The following is a 26,533-nucleotide window of genomic DNA, read 5'->3' as shown; positions in this document are numbered from 1 at the left end:
AAACTATTGTCAGGTGAGAGTACACCAACAGAGTTAGGAAAATTTTGAAATCTAAATTGAATGGTGGAACATGAAAAAATCGCAAAATACCAGGACTTAAAAATCGAAATTCAACGACTATGGCACAAACCAGCAGTGGTAATTCCAGTGGTAATTGGCACACTGGGTGCTATTCCAAAAGCACTGGAATTACATTTAAAACAGTTAAAAATTGACAAAATCACCATCAGTCAAATGCAAAAAGCCGCACTGCTTGGATCTGCACGCATATTACGAAAATACATTACGACGTCCTAGGCCCCTGGGTGGGGCCCGACTAGTAACCAATGCCAAATCCGGCGAAACAACTGGCCGCTGTGATACAATTGTATAATAATAATAATAATAATACATGAATTTTGAACACATTGGAATATTATGAAGCACATTCCGAAAAACAAATGACACTGATATTTCTAGACACACAGAAAATGAAAAGCCTACAAATGCAAAGAAAATGAAGCCTACAAATACTTAGGCATTCTGCAGTTGGATAACATCAAGCATGGAGAAGTAAAAACTATTGTCAGGAGAGAGTACACCAACAGAGTTAGGAAAATTTTAAAATCTAAATTGAACGGTGGAAATACAATCAAGGCCATAAATACCTGGGCAATACCAGTTATAAGATACACAGCTGGTAGAGTTAACTGGACACAAGCTGATTTGGACCTTTTGGACCGAAAAACCAGGAAACTAATGACAATGCACTACAGTTTACATCCACGTGGTGATACTGATAGACTATATCTGCCCCGAAAATCAGGTGGCAGAGGATTATTACAAGTGAAACAAACAGTTGAAGAAGAAAAACATGCACTGGCTGATTATTTAAAAGAAAGTCAAGAACATCTATTAATCGAAGTAAAGAACAAAAATCTACTGAAGGCCCAACAGACAAAACAAGAATACAGAAAAGATGTGATAAAATCAAGAATGGAGAGTTGGCAGAACAAAGCACTGCATGGCCAATTTCTGGAAAAAATAAAAGATAAAGTGGACAGTGAACAAACTTGGTTATGGTTAACAACAGGTACATTAAAGAAAGAAACAGAGTCACTAATCCTGGCTGCGCAAGAACAAGCTATCCGCACAAATGCCATTAAGGCCAAAATCGAAAAATCCTCTGATGATGCCAAATGCAGACTTTGCAAAGAAGCTGATGAAACTGTTGATCACATACTCAGCTGCTGTAAAAAAATCGCACAGACTGATTATAAATTGCGGCACAATTCAGTAGCACAAATGATCCATTGGAATTTGTGCAAAAATTATAATATTAAAACAGCAACAAACTGGTGGGAACATCAGCCTGAAAAAGTCACTGAAAATCAGATGGTCAAGATCTTGTGGGATTTCCGTATACAAACCGACAAAATACTGGCGCATAATACACCAGACATCACACTGGTTGAGAAAAATAAGGTCACAATCATAGACATCGCAATACCAGGTGATAGCAGGGTCGCCGAGAAGGAACATGAAAAAATCGCAAGATACCAGGACTTAAAAATCGAAATTCAACGACTATGGCACAAACCAGCAGTGATAATTCCAGTGGTAATTGGCACACTGGGTGCTATACCAAAAGCACTGGAATTACATTTAAAACAGTTAAAAATTGACAAAATCACCATCAGTCAAATGCAAAAAGCCGCACTGCTTGGATCTGCACGCATATTACGAAAATACGTTACGACGTCCTAGGCCCCTGGGTGGGGCCCGACTGGTAACCAATGCCAAATCCGGCGAAACAACTGGCCGCTGTGATACAATTGTACAATAATAATAATAATAATAATAATAATAATAATAATAATAATAATAATAATAATAATAATAATAATAATAATAATACATGAATTTTGAACACATTGGAATATTATGAAGCACATTCCGAAAAACAAATGACACTGATATTTCTAGACACACAGAAAGCATTTGACAATGTAAACTGGTGATGATACTGAAACTAAAAATATGGAATTTAGGGTGAAATTTATCAATATGTTCAAGGAAATATACACTAAACAGACAGCAAAAGTGTTTGTGAATGGGAACATAACAGAAAATATTAATATTGAAAGAGACACAAGACAAGGATGCCCATTGTCCCCCTTATTATTTATTCTGACTCTGAAAGTGTTAAATAGAATCATCCGTCAAGATATAGAAATAAAAGGCGTGGAGATAAAAATAAGAAAAATACAAACTACAAACTTTCCAAGATTTGGTTTTCATCCTAGAGGAACCGCAAGAAACGGGACCTAAACTAATAAAGAAAAGAAGACAAATACTTAAAAATTAACACAGCAAATCAAACTGGATCTGGAAAAGTGGGAAAACATGCAATTATCATGTTTTAGGAAGAATAGCTGCTATCAAAATGAATATCTTACCGAGACTGTCATACCTGTTCCAAACAACCCCAATAAAGCTAGAAAGGAAATAATTTGAGGAATTGAATAGAATGGTAACCAAATTTATATGGCAAGGTAGAAAGGCAAGAATTAGGGTGAAATTAATGCAAGAATCTACCAATAGAGGAGGTTTTGGGTTGCCAAATAGGGAATTATACTATCAAGTAGCTGCCCTTGAAGGAATGGATATCTCTGAGACATAGATGATTACTTGTACTAAAGGAACACGACTTAGAACTGGGATGGCATGCCTTTCTATGATACAAGAAATACAAAACACATAAATACTTTCAAGGACATTACATTAGAAACGCTCTGCCTTCAGCATTGGCAAAAATAAAGGAAAAACACTATTTGAAAATACCAATCTGGCTTTCCATGATGGAGGCACTAATAAACCCAAATGTTATGGATATGGGAAAAATTGTAAGATACAAAGATATTTTAAATGAGAAGGGGGAATTGAAAAACAAACAGGAATTGAGTAGCCAAGAGATAAATTTAGCATGGTGACCATGCATAAAAATGTTAAAACATATGGTTTTTATAAAGAACCAACAAAATTGGATCAAGTCATAATAGGACCGGAGGAGAAACTGATTAAAAAATTCTATAATTTTTTATTGACTATTAGAATGGAAGAAAACCAAGTAAAAGAAACCATGATAGCATAGGCTAAAAATTTTGGGCCTTCTATAGAAATGAACAAATAGCAAAAGTTGTTGGACAGAAACTATAAATTGACAACATCCACTGCATACGAAGCAAACTTATACAAAATGTTTTATAGATGGCACTTGCCACAGCTTATTTATATGTTGCTTCACAGTGCTTTACAGCCCTCTTTAAGCAGTTTACAGAGTCAGCATATTGCCCACAACGATCTGGGTCCTCATTTTATTGACCTCAGAAGGATGGAAGGCTGAATCAATCTTGAGCCTAGTGAGATTCGAACTGCCAAATTGCAGGCAGCCAGTAGTCAGCAGAAATAGCCTGCAGTACTGCATTCTAACCACTGTGCCACCGGAGGTCTTACTATAATAATAATCCCCTGACTATGTTTTCAGAAAGATTCCTTTTCTCTCTCTTTATTTGTTTGGAATGTTTTGAAATCAAATGCATAAAATCTTTCCAAATTTTGTAACAATTTTTCCTTCCTTTTTCTCATCCTTATTAGCTGAGATGTTGTGGTGTCCAGAACTACACCAACTGGAATACTAGCCCTTATTTTAGTGAACATGGAATTCCCCCAAGTTGTTGTATGAATGCAAGTGATTGTAATTCTATGGACCTGCGTAACATGACTATTGCTCCCACTAAAATAAACCAGAAGGTATGGTTCATTTCAGTATTTCAGAATAAAATACTTAATGCATACATATGTAAATGTATTTCTCTTATCCCTCTTATGCCCACTATTTTGTGATCCTGTCTTTGGCTATTGATTATTAATAGCAAAAGTAAATCAAGTAAATAAATTAAATAAATGTACCAAAACATGTTTCTTGCAGATTGCTAATGCTCTTATCATGGTGGTGATGTTTTCTAGCTAATAACAGGAAAATATGTTTTCCATATAGCCCCATTAAAAAACTTTCTCAGTGATTTCTGAACTAACTTCCTTATCTATTATGGCTATAAACTTTTTAAAAATCCTTTCTTTTTACAACTCTGTAATCCCTTAATTTGGTATAAAGTTGGGGAGACTTGATAGAGCTGAATGTTTACTTCCAGATGCCCTTCCTGACACCACACGGAGTTTGCAGCACATTTTTTTGGCACCCTGAGAGAGAAACATTGGCTGCTACCTAGGATTGAACTCTTAACCTTCTAAGTGGGAGGCGAGCATCTTCACCACTAGACCACCACATCACTCCTATTATTACAAACGTCCCCAAAATAATTATTGCTTCAAGCAAAGAATTCAACAAATAGATTCAAATCTATTAGCAGCTGCTTAGTGCAAATGGCAAGTCTACTTGAATCTATTTATGACAGTTGTTATGGCTGTCTTTTATTAGTTTCTATCTCCTTTTTAAAATTCATTATTTGGGACATGTTTCACATGTTATGTGCTAACAATCTAAATAAATGTAGAAAACAGAATAAGTGATCAGAGCCTATCCTTTATTAGATATATTACTGTATATTTTATAGCTTTATGAAATTCATGTTGCAGGAAGAACATAGCAAAAATTGCCACAAATCAAGGTTTGTAAACATAGTGCAGTGATGGTTAACCTTTTTGGTGCCGAGTGCCGAAAGCGTGTGTGTGTGCCCTAATCCCCAAAATGCAATGCGAGCACTCCCTGCACATGCAACCCTCGTGCCCCATTTTGGCTTCCAGGTTGGTGCAGGAGGCTTTCCAGGCCCAAAACGAGGCACAGGGGGCCTCGCGTGGCACCTCTGCACTCCATTTTGGCTTCCAGGTTGGTGCAGGTGGCATCAATGGAGGAGAAAGGTAGGGTGCACTGGGGGAGAATCTGCGGAGATCAGGGAAGGCGCTGCTGCCCGCACATGCGCGGCAGAGACCCAAAGACCAGCTGGCTGGCAGGAGTCACATGCACATGCGTGGTGGAGCTGGGCTGGGGCAACGGCTGGTGTGCCCGCAGAGAGGGCTCTGCATGCTACCTATGGCACGCATGCCATAGGTTCACCATCACAGTTATAGTGTATGAAAACAAATGGAATGATTAAATATTAGAAAACTTTGTTTCATGGCACATACAATATATAAAGCCAAATAGAGTTTGTTTCATAAAAATATATTTTATTCAGTTCTAAGGTTAGAGGGAGCAAATCAACGCAGAAAATATAGACTATTGAATTCTACAAAACTTTCATAAAAGAGCATGAATGTTGATACATTAAATACAGTATAAATCTTAATCATGTTATATCACTTCAGTATAATGATAGGAGGAAATCGAATTTCAGGATAGGGGCACCCCTACTAAAAACACAGCAGAGTGAGCCTCCATTCTCCTCACTTTGCAGAAGTGAGGGTCACAAGATTTTCCAGGAAAAAATTGTGCAAGTGCCCTAGTGCCAACCCATGTAAAACCAGTACTTCAAATTGCACTGAATCAAAGTGCAATTTGTGATTTTCTCATGCCAGTGATTTTGTGATTTTCTCATGCCAGTATGTATCAGCCAGCATTTAGGGTACATTTAGACCAACTATAAGGTTCCAGGTCATATTGAAAAGCAGCCCAATATATAGCATACTGCAACAGATATATGCCATGATAAATTAGACTAATTTCATGTCCAGTTATGTTGTCTCACACACTCAGAATTCTTGGATTGGTTACCAAGAAGGCAACTGGTTTAAATTACAGGATATTTTGGAGGGCACCAGAACTGAGTAATCTGATTGTGTGTATGCTCCATTTACTTACCAAGCAGCTTAATTATTACCGATGCAATAGTTTTCATCTTTAGCAAGTTTCAGAAATAAACTTTGATGAAGTTGGTTTCTCTTCTGCTAAAATAGTAATAAGATAATAGTCATACAACATGAAATAAAGTGTGAGTACATTAATTAGAAAGTGTAAAAGGGGGGATATTTTATGAGGTAATTTTGCTGATATTTTTTCAACAATTATAGTGAGAATATGCAGTGGGGACAGAATAATTAAAGAAGTATTTTATATCATATTTGATTGTGATGAATTTCAGAAAATGTATATTTCTAGAGTATGGAAAGATTATAAATGAATAAAATTATTTAGCTATATTGATACTGCATATTTATCTACAAGGGTAAATAATTAAGGAAACAACTTTTTATAAATGTTCCTTTGAGTAACGTTTCTTGGTTTTAATCCTACTTTAAAATGTACAATTTATGAGTTATAAAAATGTTATATGGATATATTCCTTGCTGATTTTGATTACTGGTAAATGGTGTGTCATTGACTTTTGTATATTGAATTGAATAACTTTTTCAAATGAGTATTAAACATGGAGAAGAGGATATAATTTTGAAGCGTGATTAAATGTTCTTTGTTTTCTTTAGGGATGTTATGATTTGGTGACCAGTTTTATGGAGACCAATATGGGAATCATAGCTGGAGTGGCTTTTGGAATTGCATTCTCACAGGTATACCATTTTATTGCTTTGAAGTGTGTTTGGCCCAGCTTCAGGGAGGGATTATGGAGAGGTACAGGCCTCAAACTGTTCATTAATTCTTAGGTCATCTGTTCATTGTTTTTTCTTTTTCTAACTTAAATGGAGTTTTGCCTAGAGAGTATCAATTATAGTCCAACTAATGACTGCCTCGGGGGGGGGGGGGGAGATTGTTCCATTGGGTCAAATAAAGGTTAACGTAATAAAAGTAACTTAAATGGAACATAAACAGCCCACATGACAAATAGTTGATTCATAGTTTGCATGTGGGATTTCATAACTTAGATTTGCCTTTATTTAAAAGAAATATCAAATTTGGAATCTCATCATGTTTTAGAAAAGAAAGTTGAAAGCATATGCTTAGTTTGTCCCATTTAGGGAGTTATGGTTAAGACCATCAACAAATATTTCTTTTTATAGAGACTCAAGCTGTTAGCATGTGTTGTACGCAAATGTGAATTTTATGTAAATGCTGCATCTAAAAATCAAAGTCAGGACAACCTGCTAATGAAGCTGCTTTCCATGAGAATTTCATTCTTCAGAAATTAGAAAATGTTTCTTTTAAGTTATTTTGTTTTAAGCACAAAGGATTGAATCCATCTTTTTGCTATAGTTATGTTAAAATAGTATGCCAAATTAAATTAATCTGATTCTAATTTACTGAGATTATTCATAGATCTAAAGATCCTAAAGGTCATTTAATTCAACATACTGCTCTAAAATAAAACCTAGTACTACCAGTCACATCTCATAATCTGAGTTGTATCTGTCAGTAGTAAGAAGTATTCAGACCAACTACTTTAAGTCATTTGCTTGACTGTTTAGTTGGATTATTTTTGTAATGTGCTGCTGTTGCTGAGAACAATGATGATAGCAGTTAAGATATTAGTAGCAGTTTAAATGCTGTTTTACATTTTAATATTAACCACTAAATTGATTAATGGTAGTTAAGAAAAGCAAAGAAGCTAGTTCTGTATATAGTTCAAAGCTAATTTATGACATTCACTAAACAAAGTATATTAAATAATAACTAGCAGTCAAAATTACTTTTCAAAAAAGTAAGCAGATTTATGAAGAATCTGAATGACAGGTGCAAACATTCTCCTTGGTAGGAGGAGACAACCTCAATGTTCAGGAACCCTGAATGCAGATGGAAGGTGATTGTCACAAAGAACTCTTGTCATGAGCTTTCCAACTTGTCAGAATTTTTTTTGTCTCACTGCCATTGGAAGTAGAATCTTGGTTCTACTTATTAATCTTTTCAGTGGTGGTTCATTGTGGCAGTTTAATCTTCTTGTTTGCAGTAGTTCAGATAAGAGAAGCAAAGATATATTTAGAGCTGCCTTTGAGAGATCTCTGTTGTGTTTCCTATCAAAAGTTTCTTCCATAGGTTGCAATAATTTAAAAGCATAGAAACAAAAAGGACATCATCTGGTAAAATTTGTTATCAAAGGTAAAATATGATGAAATAATATGGATGTATATTTTTCAATTACATCTAGATCAACATATATTTAAGAAAAATAATTGTAAAAAATCTCTTGTAGGTATTACTTTAATGAGATTATTAAATTTTAAAATACAGAAAAATTATATAATATTACTTACAGCATGAGTTGATTTTTATTAATTAGGCAGGACTGAGACTAGGCACATGGGTAAAATGTATTAGAAATCATTTTTTCAATATTATCTCTTTTAATTTTAATATAGTATGGGAAAATATGTGGTCATATGTTTTGTCTCAGGTTTATTATTTTTTTTAACATAGTTCCCAGAATTTCTTTCAGAAATTGCTTCGTGTCTTCATATATCTTCCATTTCAATCAGTAATTATTTTTATCTATTTTCAAATAGTGACTTCTTATTAAACATTTTCAATAATTCATCACTTTCTATTTTATACCAAAATATTATCTACTGGTTTGAGGAATGCTACTTTTTTTAACTTTCTTTTCTTTTTAAAAATTTTTTATTTTAAACACTTAAAACACATCAACAAAGACAAATATGTAACTTAAAACAACACAGGAACTAAATGTTCCGTCTTATAGCAGTTACATATTGGTGAATCTTTAGTTATTGTTTCCCCTCCTATACATTCCAATTTTGCATTTGTGGTCACCTTGTTTCTTACTCTTTTTCATGTACAAGTCCTTAATTATTCAGATTTAGCTGTTTATATCAGACAATCATATTACCTATATTATCTTGTATATACTTTTCTTACATTAATTTATCTTATCTTTCCTACCACCTATCTTATCCCTATATCCTATTTGTTCTACTATACCTTAATTTTACATTTCCCAATTTCTTATTTCTTGTTTCTATTGTCTAGCCATTTGTACCATTTTTCCCAAACTAAATAGTATTCTGATTCCTCCTTTTCTTGTATTTCTTTCGTCAATTTGTCCATCTCCACACACTTTACCTTTTTATATAAGCATTTCTAAGTCATTCAGTGAAACAAAAGTAAATATTTTCTTAATGTTTGTGATACTTTCATGGGCCTTCTAAAGAAAAGAAAGCAGATTGCTAATCCACATAGGTGACTAAGTAACTCTCTAAAGAAGCAGTGTGAAGGTCTTTGAATGTGTTAGGTTAGAAAATTGCAACCCAAAAGGAAAGTTACAGAAAGATAGCAGTAAAGACTCTCCAAATGCCTCACTGGCTGATTGAGTGTGGATGAAACAGTATTGAGCCATTTGGAAAAACAATTGAAAGTATTTCCTGTGACATATATGGTTTAATGCAAGCAGCTATGCTTATATTGCTGTGAGTGTACAGGTAATCCCTGGGTTACGAGCATTCCCTTAGCGAATGTTCAAACTTACATGATAAGTGCCCCCTAGCCTAGTGCTTGCAAACAAGGCCCAAAACTACTAATTTTGCAGCACCATGGCAGTTATTTGCTCTTACGAACAACTGCAGAGACTCTGCAACATGTGTCTTGCACATTGCCAGCTGAAATTGAGGGTGGATCCACCCCTCAGAAGCCCTGTTCAGGTGTCCTAAGGCCTCACCCAGCATGTTGCTGGCTGAAATGGAGCTTCCAAGGGCCAGATCCACCCCTCAGAAGCCCCGTTCAGTTGTCCAGAAGCCTCCCTGGCCCATTGCAGGCCGAAATGGAGCCTCTGGGGGCCGGATCTGGCCCTCCAACACTCCATTCGGCCACCGCAGGCCTCCCCTGGCCCATTGCAGCGTGAAATGGAGCTTCCGAGAGCAGCCCCCAGGTACTCCATTTTGGCCTGCAATAGGCCGGGGGAGGCCCGTGGAGGCCCATATGGAACTACAGAGGGGGGCGCAAGCCTGAGAGGCTGGAGAGGAGACTGCTTACTACAGCTTCACAAGGTAAATAACCTGGCATGGCAGGTTGGGGAGGAAAGCAGTTGTGGGGAGCATGATATATTTCAGTGGGCTGGTGAAAACCTTGGGTGGTCTTAGGCAGGTGGCCTGTTCCATCAGTAGCTCCCCCCCCCATGGTCTTCCCCACTCTTATGTGCATTTTACCAGCCTCGCATTCGAGCGAATGTTTGGCCAAAAGGAGGGAGTGATCCCTTTCAAGGTACGAGATTCACTCCCACGAATCCTCATGTTATGAATGGAATGGGATGTAGAGTTTTCATCTTCTTATTTGAATATTTTCAATTCTAACATACTCAGCAGTCATGTTACAGAACCATTCCAAATTAATTTCATTATTCCAAAATATGAGATGCCTCAGTATTCTGTGGGCAACAGTTTTGTATGTTAGAAGTGTCTCTCACTTTTTTTTGGTCTAGTGGTGTTTGTTTCTAACATCTAATAAAGAAGCTTTGTAACAACATTCTTCAGGTTAAATTCACACATATCCTGCACATCTTCCCTATGCATCTTTTTTTGTTTTAGTTTTGCAAACAGATGCTGCTAGCTAATTCCAAAGTATTTATAACATCTGAAGCTATTCTGTATCTGATCATCTGCTATTGCTATGCAACATAGAAGGAAACAAAGAGTATCTTGTGAGGTACATTTGCAGCTAGATACAAGACAGCATAATAAAATCTAGAATTCACTGTGCTGATTTCAGCTCAGCAACCACTCAGAACAGTACTTTGATCTGGAGGTTATACCATAACTATAATTATTTTTTAAAATTTTTTTTTTTTATTTTCAGACAAACACACAACACATATAACATAAAAGCCTCTTCAATTACACACAGTGTGTCGATTGGTTACAAAGTCTTTCTGTGTCCTTTCCGTGGTCCTCACTTGAATTTTATCAAAATTCACATATTGACAATCAAGATATCTTTGTATATATTGTTATTATGCTTCCTCCTATTCTAAGTCATTCAATCATTTTAGCATTGATAACTTTTTCTAATAGTTTCCAATTCCATGTTCCCCCCCCCCATTATTAGTATCATCAATCTAATATACATGTATACAAATTGTTATACTTATTAAGCATCCATTAAGTCCAGCTATTATTACATCCTTTCAACATAAGGCATATTAAATTTGAAGTAAATTTATATTATAACATTTTATTACATTATCCTGAAATCATCCAATGAGATTACATCTTTCTAATCTATTCTATATAGAATTGTTTATCTTTTATAAAAAGGCTTTTCAACATCATCTCCATAATCCTCATTTACAGTTTGTATAAGATTTCATATTATCAATCTAGTATATATAAATGCTTTATCATTATTAATCATTTATTTGACTATAGCTGTTATTACGTTGTACATTACACTCAAAATTTAACTATATTTAACTAAATTTATTGGGACATCATTCTATTATTTTAGCATTGATAACATTATCTAATAATTTTCAATTCCATGTTTTTTCCCCATTATTTGTATCATCAATCTAATATTCTTGTATACAAATTGATATAATTATTAAACATCCATCATTCTGTATCCTTTCAGCGATAGTGATAGATATCTCTTGCCATTTGTAAAGTCTGTATTCTAAATGTTTTCTTGATAAGTCTTATGTGGACTTCTCTTAAGAACTTGTTCATTATAAGAATTCAAAACCCTTTATCTGCTCTGTTTATCAGCCTCACTTTTGTTATCATTAGTGCTTTTGCTGAGATTTACTCTCTTTATTTCTGCCAAATTTTCTCTCCTTTCTTCATCTATTTTCTGACATCTGAAATGAAGATGCGGTCCATCAATTTCTCCTTTCCGTATTTCACACCTGTCATTTCCCTCCATTCTCAGTTTGCTGTCAGTGTCAACAATTTTCTTATCACTTTCCTATGTCTCTGTTATTTTTTCAGGTCTGTCCTCAAACTTCATCGCTGTCCCCATACTTTTTGTATTTTGATCTATAATTTCATATCTCTTTTCAATTCTCTCTGCAATTATTAAACCTTTTTTGAATTTCTAAGAAAACCTGGAAAATGGAACAACGTGAAGAAGAAAAGGCATCAACTTTGCATAGCTGCAATTATTGAGAAGGCTCCATATCACCATTTGGTTTTCATCAACTGCTTACCTGCAGGCATATAAACAATATTTAACCTGACATTTGTATTTGTCTGTACATATGCCAGTAAGCATATAATAGACAGAGCTTTTTTCATTCCATCAATTGATCAACAATCTATGGTCCATATCAAAAACCTTAATTCTACTTTACTTAGTAGAATTCCCTGAACTTGCACTTCCAAAATTAAGCAATAGCCTATTGAAAAATGAAAGATAATAACAATATGTGGAACTTCTAGGATTAAAATGCATCTTCCCCACCAAGATAGACATTAGATTTTTTCTTCTGTATTATTTCTATAAACAACTCAAGATGGCACCCTTACCTAATATTTCTTTCACCTCCTTTTTACCCTCCCCCCCACAAAAACACTGTGATATGGACTGAGAGAGACAGATTGGTCCAAAATCACCCAAGCAACTTTCATGCCTCAGTTTCCTAGTTTCTAGCCTTGTATTTTACTAGACTAAACTTAATCTTATGAACTCTTAGTGCCTTTTTCCAATACAATGCTTCATTCTGAAAAAAAATAAAGCTGATACAACATGGCTTGAATACCACTCCCACTTCCTCGAAAAGATAAATTGCTTAGAGGCAAATACAGTGAAATCAGTGTGGTCTTAAAAAGAGGGGGGGAAATAAAAAGAGAGGTGTATCAAATAAATTATTAGAACTGCCTCTTTCCTGATTGCATTAATTTAATGTTTTTATTTTGGCTGTAGACTTTATTTTATATTATTTCATTTTACATATTTCCACAAATTTAAAAATCTAAAATCCTTTTTGCAGACTCAGTACATTTCATGACACTGGATTAAATGCATGATTCTTTTCCTTTCTTTTCTGCAGCTGATTGGCATGCTGTTGGCGTGTTGTCTGTCCCGGTTTATTACTGCCAATCAGTATGAGATGGTGTAACAAGGTGAGATTCTGCACAGCTGCATACAAGATGCTTTTTTCAGAGGCAGGCAAATGCTTTGCTTTCAACTTGAAGAAAGATAGATTTTATAGCTGCTCTCTCCAGCATAGCCTTTTAATTGCAATCAGCACAACTCCCATCAGCCTCAGCCAATGTTATTCTGGGTGGTTTATATCAATGAAAAGACATTCAGTGCTGAATAGCATTAATAATTTGCATTAATGTTAAAGCAGAACAAAAAGCATTCTGTAAGGACTATCCTGTAATATAATTTTCCATAGTTTTACTTTAAATTAAAAGACAAAAGTAGTTTTTAAAATACTACCTCTGCTGATATTCTGGAATGTGTGGTCTCATTCCCATCATTATAAAACTTAGCAACCCTAAACCCATATTTAAAATCAGTACAGGTAATCCTCAACTTACAACCTCAATTGAGCCCAAAATTTCTGATGCTAAGGAGACAGTTCTTAAATGAATTTTGCCCCATTTTACAATCTTTCTTACCACAGTTGTTAAGTGAATCATTGCAGTGGCTAAGTTAGTAACACGTTTGTTAAGTGAATCTGGATTCCCCATTGACTTTGCTTGTCAGAAGGGCACAAAAGGTGATCATATGACCTTTGCATTGCAACCATTAAAATATGAATCAGTTTCCAAGTGTCTTAATTTTGATCATGTAATCATAGGGATTCTGCAACAGTTATAAGTGCAAAAAACAATCATAAGGCACTTTTTTCAGTGCCATGGTAACATTGAATGGTCACTAAAAGAACTGCTTAAGTTGAGGACTACCTGTAATGGATTAGATGTAGGTTTAAAAGTTGAAATTTATCCAGACAAGCTTTCTTGGCCACTAGAACTATTGATCTAAAAAAAATTCATTTGACTCCTTTTAAAAAACCCCAAAGATACAATTTTAGAGTACTCTTGGATTTGACTTTCTACCCATTTGATTCCCATTTAGCCAGGAGTATTTTTGTTCAGCATAAGCTTATGCCAGTGGTGGGATTCAGCCAGTTCGCACCAGTTCAGTAGAACCAATATCTAATTTTTTGCTGAGTTCGGCGAACCGGTTAGATATGTTCCAGAAAATCTGTGTTTTCCGGAACACGTCTGGCTTTTGTTCAACTTCCTTCCTAGTGAGTGAAAAAAATCCTCCCCAAAAGTCCAAGAGAGGAGCGACAGAAACTAAACAGAGATCAGCGTCTTTGATCATGTCACTCAGGCGAAAACTGTCTTACTTTACAGTAGGCAGCAGGGGTGGAGCAGGAGCTGCACATAAGACAGCAGCCCGGGGCCAAAGCACCGGTGGAGCGCCAAAGGGTCAGGGAGGGTGTTGACGTGAGCCGTCATCCTGCTGGAATGCTGCTGCGTTTAAGTGCCAATAGATGCCAGCCTTCCCTGCGGCGGGCCTGGGCAGCTGCTGGAGACAGATGAACCCACTTCAGCACCTGGCGCCCAGATGCCCTTGCTTCCTCCAAGCATTTCTTTGCTAATCTGATTTCTAGTTCTGTCGCATTTCTCCATCATGGTTCTCACTGTCATGTGCAGGGAAACAAAAGTTTATGGGACTAAAAAAAAGTTAAATCGATCAATTCCAACCTTGTGAGACCTTTTTTTCGCACAAAGTTGGAATTGTTTGAACTTTTTTTTAGTCCCACAAACTTTTATTTCCCTGCACATGATGGTGAGAAATGCAACAGAGAAATGTGATAGAGCTGGAAATAAAGTGAGTAAAGAAATGCTTGGGGTAAAGCAATGGCATCTGGATGATGGTGGGTGGGGCAAGCTCCGCAGTGCAGCACTTTGCTGCAATGAAAAAACATGAAATGGAATGGCTGGCGCAAGGGGAGAAGGAGGAGCAGAGAGACGAAAGAGGGAAAATGGCTTCCTTCCCTTGCGCTGGCTGCTTCATTTCATATTTCTCCATTGCAGCACAGTGCCTAGGATCCACTTTGACAGCAGGGAGGTAATTTAACAACCAGTTTGCCTAGGGTCAGGTCAGCCATCCCGAATGTGCAGCGGAGTTGGAGGACGGGGATGGGCCATGCCTCCCACGACAACCAACCTGACCCTGAGTTCACCAATTGTTAAATTATTTGAATCCCACCACTGGCTTATGTATAAATCATGCCTATTCACAGAGAAATTGGATCCTTACCATAGCTAGGCATGCTTTCTTTCTATGATAATATGCACTGCAAGGAAGCTGTTCCATGGCCTTCATAGTAGAACAGAAGCTTGAGCAGGACCCCAATACAGCAGTAAACATTCCAAAATATTTAGATTAAATAAAATTGACAAAAGGAGTTACAAGATACCACAGGAGAAGCAGGACAGATTCACCAAAAAGCTAATAAGAGTTGAAATTCTAAAAAGGGCAAGAGATGATGGGTAGACATAGAATATTTTTAAGATGGTGATTATTCTAATAAGAGTTAGAAAAAAAGAAGTGGAAAGTAGAAACTGGGAAAATAATATTATGTATACTGAAATATAATAGAACATATTATGAGTTTGGTTGTTTGCTTGCAGACATTTCATTATCCAAATTAGTTAACATCATCAGTGCTAGTCCTGTAACACCACTAACAATGATGATGTTACCTAATTTGGGCAATTAAATGTCTGCACGGAAACAACCAAGCTCAGAGAACAATGGCTTAGTCCGACATTTCCAGGGATTCTAGTATTGTAATTTCATTGCCAGTAACAGTTGTTTGTATATAGAAATAACATGTACTGTTAAGACACTGAAATCAATGCAGTACTTCTTGATCATGTGGTCTATATTACATACCATATTTTCAGAGTATAAGATACACCGGAGTATAAGACGCATCAAGGTTTTGAAGAGGCAAATTTAAAAAAAAAAGTAGGTAGGTAGATAGAGAGATAGCGAGGGAGAGAAAGAGAGAGAAATACAGTAGATAGGTGGGGAGAGAGAGAGAATAGGTAGGTAGGTAGGTAAAGGGAGAGAGAGAGAGAAATAGAGATAGAGCAATACAGTAGGTAGGTAGGAAGAGAGAGAGTGTGTGTAGGTAGGTAGGTAATTTAGAGGGATAGAGAGAAATAGAAAGAGAGAGAAATACAGTAGATAGGTAGGGAGAGAGTAGGTAAGTAGGTAGATAGATAGAGGGATAGAGAGAGAGAGGGACAAATATAGTAGGTAGGTAGGGAGAGAGAGAGTAGGTAGGTAGATAAAGGGATAGAGAGAGAAAAATACAGTAAGTAGGTAGGGAGAGACAGAGTGAGTGTAGGTAGGTAGGTAGGTAGAGGGATAGAGAGAGAGAGAGAAATACAATAGATAGGTAGGGAGAGAGAGAGTAGGTAGGTAGGTAGATGGAAGGATAGAGAGAGAGAGAGAAATACAGTAGGTAGGTAGGGAGAGAGTGAGTAGGTAGGTAGGTAGATATTTCCAGGTGTATTTATCCATGTGCTGGAGAAGAAAATAGCTGACAATCTACAGCACCTAACTTTGTTCCTGCTGGCACAGCACTTGGTCAATGTAATTCTCATCAATCAGTTAAAGAGCTTTCCAAAAGGAAAAAGTTTTTGCACTATGAAAACCTCCCCAAAACGGCCCGTTTTTCGCAAAACGGGCCTGTTTTCTTTCAAAAAACTGCATGCATAGCCTTATGGAGGCTTATAGAGTGCTGCTGGGGGCTGGGGGGGGGGCAAAAAACGGTTCATTTTTGCTTATTTCTGCCCTACCCAGCCCCCAGGTGCTCTCTGAAAGCCTTCATAAGGCTATGCACGGCCATTTTAGTGAAGGGGGTGGGGCTTCAGGAGGCAAAAAATGCTGTATTCGATGTATAAGACGCACCCAGATTTTCAGCCTCTTTTGAGGAAAAAGGTGCTTCTTATACTCCGAAAAATACAATAATTCCATGGATTAAATAGAGCTAGATCTTGAGTTCCTAATTATTCATTATGACATCTACCAAATGGCAAAAAAAAAAAAAAATTAAATTGGTGATTCACTTACTGTATTTTTCGGAGTATAAGACGCACCAAGATTTTGAAGAGGCAAATTTTAAAAAAAGGTTTTTGCCCTTACCGTGAACACTCTGCAGCATCCCAAACCATTTGCACACCCCGTTTTTTGTGAAAAATGGGGCAAGCAGAGAGTTTGGGAGGCCTGAAAAGTGCTTCTGAGGGCCGGGAAGGGCAAAAATGCGACACGTGGTGGGTCGATCTTCTTAAAGAGTAAGGCTTTTATTGATCTCAAATCCACTTTTCTTTACACCTCCCACAGCAGGGCAGGACTAAACATCTCTCCTTTATGTTTTTCCCCCTTCCCTCGGACTGGCGGTGACGGTGAGTTGCTTGACCCAAAGAGTGGCAGACAGCTCGCTTCTTCTCTTTAGCGAGGGGACATGCGGGGTCTGCTGAATGGCTGCTGCTGTGCTTGACTGGGAACAGCCCATTGGATGAGGAGGAGTGGGGATCCCTTCCATTTGGATTAATGGTTCCTCTCAGCAGCGCCTAAGTGGCAAAAGGGAAGGAGGCTGCCTTGTCACGCACACACACACACACACACACACACACACACCACACACATACCAAATCCGGCCAGATCAGTCATGCAACAAAGAGATACGGTAGCTGGGCTCAATAGCAGCAGTAGCAATAAGCACTTCATGACAGATCAGGAGGGTTTGGGGGGGAGGTGGAGCAAGGGAAGGGAATCAATCTCCTCTGCACGAAGGCTTTTCTCATGACCCTAGATCTCCACTTTCTCTCTGGAAAAAGCTATTTGCATCGTCAGGATTTTGATTAGTGAAAGAAGCACAGGATGGAAAGAAAACTTTGTAATGCGGCAGATGCCAAGCTCCCGGGAGACTCCCAACCCGGTGCTCCTGCATTCCGAAGTTTCCTTTCCATCCCACGCTTCTTCCATTAGCCAAAATCCCAATGATGCCAATAGCTTTTTCTGGAGAGAAAGTGGAGATCTAGGGTCCTGAGAAAAGCCTTCATACAGAGGAGATTGGTCCTCTTCCATCCACCCCTCCCCCCAAATCTGCCTGGATCTGTCATGCAGCAAAGAGATATGGTAACTGGGTGCAATAGCAGCAGTAGCACTAAGCACTGCATCACAGATCCGGAGGATTGGGGGGGGGGGAATTGCAGCACCTGCTTCATCAGCCCCTTCTCGGGCAGTTCTGAGCAGCAGAGAGCACAATAACAGCGTTTTCAGGTGGCAGCGCGGTGATCTCGGCTGCCTGGAACCATCTGAGTAGGGACAGGTGAAACGGGCACTGTGTGAGAGGTGTAAGGCAAGGCAGCTCGCTGTTCGGCCTCCCCCTTCTCCAGTCAACCCAGTTAGAGAGAGTACTACTTAAAGGAATCGCCAAACTTGCAGTGCAGGGAGAAATGTTCATTAGCTGTCCCTTGAGGTTGTAGTGTGAGATAAATTATTATCAATATATTGGGTTGCTTGCTTCCAGAGAAATTTCACCAATTTCTTTGGTGAATTACTTGACTTGTCCGTCAGAATCAACTGGAAGAAAATTTATTTACAGATAGTCCTCGATTTACAATAGTTCATTTAGTAACTATTCAAAGTTACAATGGCACTGAAAAAAAGTGAGTTATGACCATTTTTCACACAACTATTGCAGCATTACCTGTTGCTACATGATCAGAATTCAGATGCTTGGCAACTGATTCATATTTATGATGGTTGCAGTGTCCTGGGGTTATGTGATCAGATTTTGTAACCTTGTGACAAACAAAGTCAATGGGGAATCCAGATTCACTTAAAAACTATGTTACTACAAATGACATGATTCACTTAACAACTGTGGCAAGAAAGGTTGTAAAATGGGGCAAACTTACTTAACAAATGTTTCACTTAGCAACATACATTTTGGGATCAATTGTGGTCATAAATCAAGGATTACCTGTACACAATATAAATTTTATGATTGATGGAAATGAAAACAATAATTATTCTCTTCCTTTCTGTACATCTCCAGGAGTATGGAAATACAGTACCTGTTTTCAATCAGGAACTAGAACTTTCTTGGAAGACTTCTAAAGAATGTTAGAGCACACATAACACAACTACATATATACACACCTAAAGACAACACTTTCTCAACTTTGTACCATGCATAATGTACCATTCCATGAAGTACTGCTGCGCCACAAAAAGTAGCCTGAACCATTGAGTATCCAGTACTGTACACTCCGTCTCAACAACTGTGCATATGATGGCACTGTATGTTTGTTCTTGATCAGACAGTAGTTGCATTGTCAAGTTAGCAGAGTTAATTCCTTGACAGCAATGATTAGGTTGTGCATGTAGTGACTGGAAGGCACCATTAGTCTTTCATCATGGTTAATAAATGTTGCACACATCCATATTAAGCCTATACAGAAAAATTTATATTATTTTGATTTTTCAAGTTTCTAATTTCTAGATTTTGTTTATAGATTTTACTAAAGTGTGTCAGTCTATCTAATCTCCCCTTTCCAACCACTGCCCAAAATAAGAAAAAAAACACAATCACATAACTTGGGGAATACTTGAAAATAAATGTGCAAAATCTGGTTAAGGGAAATTAATGTATTGATATTCTGCTACATTTTTCATTCTTGAGCAGTGTTGTATGCCTAGTGTTTTTGCCAATAGACTTTGTCCAGTGCATTTTGCCTCAGAATCTGAACTTGTGTAATACCATTACTAAGGTGTGTTGTTTGCTTATTGTGAACCCAGTAATTTTGCTTTCTTTGATTAGATAATTATGAATCAGATTGTGCTGTAATGCAACTTTTTTCTTATGCCCTTCTTTCTGTTTTATTCTCCTTTTGCATTGAAGTTGCCACAAAATTCATTATCAAATCAATCAATATAATTATAACAAAAAGAATGTGTGGAATATTTTTCAGGATGGGGAACAAAAGTTTAAGACCTTTTTAAAAAACTATTTTTTTTAATAAGGCCTCTGTCTAGCATGCCGACAAGAATGCATTGATATTGTATTTGTGATATACATATTAATAAATGGAACCATTACAGATTTCTACTGGCTTCCCTCTATTTTTGCATTATTGATATCTTGTTTTCAGTGGCAGTTTTATAAAAGTATGTGCTTTAAAACATGTCTGAAAATATGATTCCTAGCATGGTCTAAAATGTGTAATATATGTTGTTCTTTTTTTCCTAATAATCACGTTAGTCTCACATATTTCTTTAGTTCAGCTGTTATTTATCTTATGCATCCTGACAGTGCTTGGTTTTGCCATTAAACTAGGCTTTTCAGTGGCATTCTGTGAAATACAAAAGCAAGATGTTAGTTTTGGTTTCATCTGAAGATAAAGAAACATCTAGATAATTCTGATAAAAGAGAGATTTTCATGTGTGATTTTTGATTGCACACCTCTCAAGCTTTTATAAACATTAGGCACTAAAATCCACTGCCGTCTGCCCCAGCACCCCAGCTCTTCCCTCTGTTCTCCAGGGAACAGAACTAGAATCTTGAATCAACAATTGAGGTCAGGTTCTGAGGAATCTCTGGCCAATTCTGCAGGCTCATTATGTTGCTTGCATTGAGGCTCAAACTGAAAATCCTGATTCCCCAATCAGTGGAGAAAAGGGTATGTTAGAATGCTGGACTTTGGGGCTAAAATACATGCAGCAAATTTTCAGGATGTGTAAATTTTCAGGATGATTTTCCCAGTGAGCAATACTGATTGCTGATTGGAATAATTTCATTTTTCTGTGCCATAATTGGCTATTTGTAAAGGAACTGGTAGGAACCAGGAAGGAACCTATTTATTCTGGCTGCAATGCAAAATTGGGGGAGGAGGAGGTTTCAACAATTACTTTTGGTTACAGTAATCACATTCCTCTTTTAGCCAAAGCTATACTTGAATTTAATTTCATTATGCTAGAATAGATACCAGTTCTTTGTACGCTTTCTTGTCAGACAGTCCTCTGCAAAAGGATTGTGGTGTAAGGTACATCCTCAGAAGCCCAATTAACAACAATCCTGCTTTTGAAAGGGTCATATTAGCAGCAACCTGATATGAAATAATTAAGCAGAATTACTTGCCCAGAGGAGCTCATCACTCAGAGGCAACCCTTTTTTCTAATCATTTTCCAGAATAGAAAAAAAAAAACAGCTTAATTAAATTAATAGAGCAAAACCAGAGAGAGATGCATTTAATGTTAAAAGAATTATGCCCATAGAGAAAAGTGGACTTTCAGTACTTGATTGAACTCTGTTCTTCCCTGAGAATTGATCAAGCTGATGGAAGCAGAGCTATATGAAGCTTCAAGAAAGATGTCTTATTGCAGTGATTCTGCCAACATGAGTAGGAGTGTGGTGACACCTTATTTATTGTCTCTGCTTTGTATCCTTTAACAGCTTAACTGGCACCAGCATTTAAGAGCTGGCATCAACATGTCCATCCTTTGTCTGCATGCCACAAACTTCCTCTATGTATTTCAGTATCAATTTGCAATGAAAAAATGAGAAACTTAGCTTGTACACTGCCAGGCAAAGATCTGGCTACAGATTATATGTGAATATTGGTACTGAAACCTCAATAACTCTTCTCCTTTCCTACGAAGCAATTTCAGAAAGTGGATGACTTGCAGAAAAGTAGACATATAATTCTTACTATTCAAAAAGTGAAATCCTACTCACACAGAGGAAGCCTAAAAGGCCATTAACTTGGTTTAAACAAGATTCCAAAGAACATGGCATCCATGAAAGAAAAATAAAAGAACAAAAGACAGAAGTACTGAAGAACTTTAAAAAATAATAGTATGAAGGGATATGAAAAAACAGCAAATAAAGTTTCAAAACATATAATAGAGAACTGAAATGCATAAATGTAAAATAATTTTAATGAAAACTTTTTCTGTAATACTTTGATCATATTAATTACTGTACATATTAAAATAAAGATATCTAACAAATTCAAAATATGTACAATTTGAACTCACCTCAAGATCATACAACGCAATCCTATACATGTTTACTCAGAAGTAAGTACTATTGTCTTCAATGGGGATTACTCCTGGGAAAATGTAGGATTGTAGCTTTAGTCTACTTAAGTTAGTGAGATCCTTGTGCTTGATGCCTGCTGCAGAGAGATTTTATATTAGGTTACAATTTAGTCTGCTCATTCTCAAGTCATTCGGTGATATTAAAAGAAAATGGGGCAGAAAGAGAAATTTAAGAAACATTCTTAGCTTAATTTATAAATAATAAGATTGTTATGAACGAAAGGGGGATTGTAACCTATGACTCCCCCCTACTTGTCCACTCGATTTGAACCTGCAGCTTAATGGGGAAATGCTTTAGTAGTTCAGTAGGTGGAGGTGAATCACACAAGCCTGGCAAGGCCTATGCATGCGAGGTCCAGCCCCAGATTGATCTGAGAGGAAAAGTCTTGTAAAATACAGCCTGGGAAAACACAGACTAAAAATAACTGTGAATCTAACAATTTCGTACTTAAACTTGGGTCCTGGTTCTGTATCCTCACTGTTGGACTGCCCCCAACAGCCATCCGCTCTGTCTCCCCACAGAGCAGTTCTCCCTGCAACCACCCAGCAGCAAAGCCCACAGGAAAACGAGATAGAGATTCTGCCATGATCCCATGATCCTTAGTGGGAACATATCTGATTGACTGGCAGTTGCTCCCGCCTCCCCCCCCCCCAGCTGAGATATTCTTTTCAGACCAGGGAATGCACTTTAACAAAGACAACAATAGGCAAAGGAAACACAGCTATTTGAATGAAACAAATATGAACACAAATGATGTGTGAGATCATACGCCTGCACGGGATTAAATATCATCAATATGCGGACGATACCCAATTGTATCTGTCCGCCCCGTGCCAACTCAGCAAAGCGGTGGAAGTGATGTGCCAGTGCCTGGAGGCTGTCAGGGTCTGGATGGGAGCGAACAAGCTTGCACTCAATCCAGACAAGACCGAGTGGCTATTGATGTTGCCTCCCAAGGATAGTCCAGACATTCCATCTTCCTTAGCCTGTGGGGTGAAATCTTACACCCCTCAGAGAGGGTCCGCAACTTGGGTGTCCAGCTGATTCGCAGCTGACGTTAGAACACCATCTGTCGGCTGTGACCAGGGGGGCTTTTGCCCAGGTTCGCCTGGTGCAGCAGTTGCGGCCCTATCTGGACCGGGAGTCACTTCAAATGGTCACTCATGCCCTCGTCACCTCAAGGCTCGATTACTGTAATGTACTCTACATGGGGCTACCCTTGAAAAGTGTTCAGAGACTACAGTTGGTCCAAAATGCAGCCGCGTGAGAGATATCGGGTGTACCTAGATACACCCATGTTACACCCATCCTCCACGAGCTGCACTGGCTTCCTATTGGTATCCGAACACGCTTCAAGGTGCTAGTCATTACTTTTAAAGCCCTACATGGCTTGGGACCTGGATATCTGAGAGACCGCCTCCTGCCACATACCTCCCAACGACCGATAAGATCTCACAGGTTGGGCCTTCTCCGGGTACCGTCAACCAGACAATGCCGGCTGCCGGCCCCTCAGGGGAGGGCCTTTTCTGTAGCTGCTCCGGCCCTGTGGAACGATCTACCCGTAGAGATCCGGACCCTTCCCACTCTCTCGGCCTTCAGAAGAGCCACTAAAACCTGGCTATTCCAGCAGGCCTGGGGCTGTTAACTTCACGAACAAGGTCCAGCCCCACCTAGACGGAATGCATGGTGTGTTGTTTTTAAATTTGTTTCTCTGTTTTATTTTTAACTTTTTAACTTTTATCTTGTCTCTGTAAGCCGCCCGGAGTCCTACGGGATTGGGCGGCATATAAATTTATTAAATTACTAATTACAAATATATAAGAACAATTAGTGGGCTTTCAAAAATTCAGTTAATAGTTCATTTTTGAATTGCCCCCATTAAAAATCAAATTGCCCCCCTGTGGTGCATGGGCCGCATGTTGGGAAACACTGCCCTAGATGATAGGCTCAAGATCCAGATGGATCTTGACCAGTGGGGAAATCTAAAAATTTTCCCTACCGGTTCTATGGATGTGGCTTGGTGGGCGTGGCTTGGTGGTCATATGACTGGATGGGCGTGGCTTGGTGGTCATGGTCATGTGATCGGGTGAAACCAAAAACCAACTTTTAAACTTCACACACAAACAACACAAAAGCCACACAACTGACACACATAATGCAAAAGCACACAAAATGGCCCCTGCAACAAGCAGGAACCTCACAGTCACAGCTCAAAAACCAACTATTTTACACAAAAATAACACAAAAGCCACACAACTGACTCACACAATGCAGAAGCAGCTAGATTTTGAATTGTATCCAGAAGCCAACGGGCAATCAGCACAGCTCATAATCTATGGTGTCAGATAGGCATACTGTGGCATGCCTGTTGCCTTCACTACCACATTCTGGACCAGCAGTACTTCCAAGTGGCTTTGAATGCATTCAACTCCATGTGATTAAATTGCCATAATGTTATAAGGTGTACTTAGGTAGCATTTTGTTTCTCTCTCTCCTTATTCCCATCTCTACAGCATTGTGCCCTGGCACCTTTGGAGTGTGCTTTTCCTTTCCTTCCCATGCCCCAGATCTTGACTTGGGGAGCTTCCTGGTAAAAGCAATCAATCACATTTATACTGACAAGCACTTTCAATACCCATATAATTACTTGTGTTAGAAAAGCATCTTTTTAACCTCTTGAATGTGCTCTGGCAGGCTAGATAGCATTATAATGACAGTTTTTCAGGTTCTTAGTATTCTTTCTGCTGGATGGGCGAATTAGGATAGGTGCTGCTAATGTCTTACTGCTTTGTAATTTGTGTATGAGTTTGTTGACTAGACAAATGGTAACAAATAATAAGAAGTAATACACCGCCAGAACATTCCCTTTCTGGATTCAGCACAACTCACCTCTTCCTCTCCTAAGTAGATTTAACTTTTTGTGTGTGTGAAAATCAGCACTTATGCTACTCAGAAAAATGTGCTAGTAGTGTATTCCCCAGCAATGACTTGGCATGTCTAATCACTTTTTATTCATGCCGTCCAAACTGATGAGGCAAGCACGATTACTTGAAACAAGTGATAAATTGGATCCCAGAGTAATTCCAATTCCCTTTATGGACTTCTACCTTCTTGGGAAGAATAGAAGTGAATAATAAAAAAGAAAAAGGGATGCATTTAGATGAAATCTACATATAATACAAGATGAATTTACAAAGGTAGTACTCAGAGACAAAGTCACTTTAGTCCAACAGGAAATTGTAAGGAAGAGGCAAGTTCCCTGGCTATATAATCGTTTAAAAAGGAAAATATACATACAATTGTCTTAGGTCAGAGGTCCCCAACCTTCAGGCCATGGCCCACTACCGGGCCATAGCCTATTTTGAACCAGGCCGAGTAAGAGGCGGGGTGGTATGTGCAGCTCCTCATGCAAGTGGCGCAGGGGTGGGTTCCTACCGGTCTTTGCGGATCGATTGGTCGGTGAACCCGGAAGTAATTAACTTCCAGGAATGCCCCCTCTAAGATGCAGCTAGAACTGGCCAGCACCAGTTGCCCCATTTTCAGCAAAGCAAGCCCAGGGAGGTTCTTTGTGGGCGGCCAGTCCTAGCCGCTTGCACCTGGCGCAGCGGCTGAGGTGAAGCCCCAAAGCCCCCATTGCCACCAGAATATCTGCTGCCGCCTCCTCCTCCTCCTCCTCCAACAGCACTGCTGGATTTGCCGCCCGACGCTGCAGCTGAGGTGAAGCCGCCAAAGCTCCCACCAGCACCCCCGCCCGTGGCAGCAACATCTCCCCGTCCTCCCTAGGAAAATGATTGCACCTGACGTACTATTCATCTTAGTTGGTAGTAATATTTAGAAAAGCCCTTTCTCTACTTTTGTCTCATTATTTTCATTTCCCTTGTTAGGCCCCGTTTTTCTACTCTGTTTTTCATTTGACTCAGGGCAGCTGTTGGCTTCTTTAAAGACAATGGGGCCTAATAATGAAAAATGCTTTTTTCTTAAAAGAAAAAAGCAAAAAAAAACATGACTGGGGATAAGAGAAAGGGTCCTTGGATATGATTATTCTATACTATCATGCTCATATTTATAAAACTTAGTGCCTCTGTGAAAGGTAAGGATGACTACTGCGTTTGTGGTGCAATCAGAACATTGCGTGTGTTGAAGTTGTTTTAACGCAAGCCAAAGATGCCTTTTAAAAAACAAGTTTACATCATATTCTTATGCATGCCAGTGCTGTGTGTGAGGTAATTTAAGGTGGTTCTGACAAGTGTCATTGGCATCTTCAGCGGCAGCCCTGCCCCCTGTGAAAAAACAGAAGATGGAGCAGATCCATGCAGATGATGTTGCTGCAACATGACTGGAGGAGGAATTCTGGGAGTTGAAGTCCACAAGTCTTAAAGCTGTCAGGTTTGAAGACCCCTGGGTTTTTTTCCCTAAAGGGTTAGGAGTGCAAGGATCTTGTAACTTGACAGCTTTAAGACTTGCATGCTTCAATGCCAGAGTTTCTGAATAGC

At 38.4% G+C, this 26,533-nt stretch overlaps 1 protein-coding gene across 2 annotated transcripts in view; it reads left to right on the top strand.

Moving 5' to 3' along the window:
• TSPAN7 (tetraspanin 7) overlaps positions 1-19,597 on the top strand; it is a 159,406-nt gene extending 139,809 nt beyond the window's left edge. For both annotated transcript variants that reach the window (XM_087721781.1, XM_087721782.1), the window contains exons 5-8: positions 3,637-3,792; positions 6,481-6,564; positions 12,942-13,014; positions 18,996-19,597. In XM_087721781.1, coding sequence (XP_087577907.1) covers positions 3,637-3,792; positions 6,481-6,564; positions 12,942-13,010 — 309 coding nt within the window. In that variant the 3' untranslated portion in view covers positions 13,011-13,014; positions 18,996-19,597. The remainder of the gene's footprint in view (positions 1-3,636; positions 3,793-6,480; positions 6,565-12,941; positions 13,015-18,995) is intronic.
• Positions 19,598-26,533: the final 6,936 nt, after the last annotated feature.

Source organism: Thamnophis sirtalis, unplaced genomic scaffold (genome assembly GCF_051295495.1).
Source record: "Thamnophis sirtalis isolate CommonGarterSnake01/CBP01778 unplaced genomic scaffold, rThaSir2_p1.2 scaffold_8, whole genome shotgun sequence".
NCBI lineage: Eukaryota > Metazoa > Chordata > Lepidosauria > Squamata > Natricidae > Thamnophis > Thamnophis sirtalis.
Note: the sequence above shows the minus strand (reverse complement) of the source record. Positions and strands in the feature narration are given on the sequence as shown.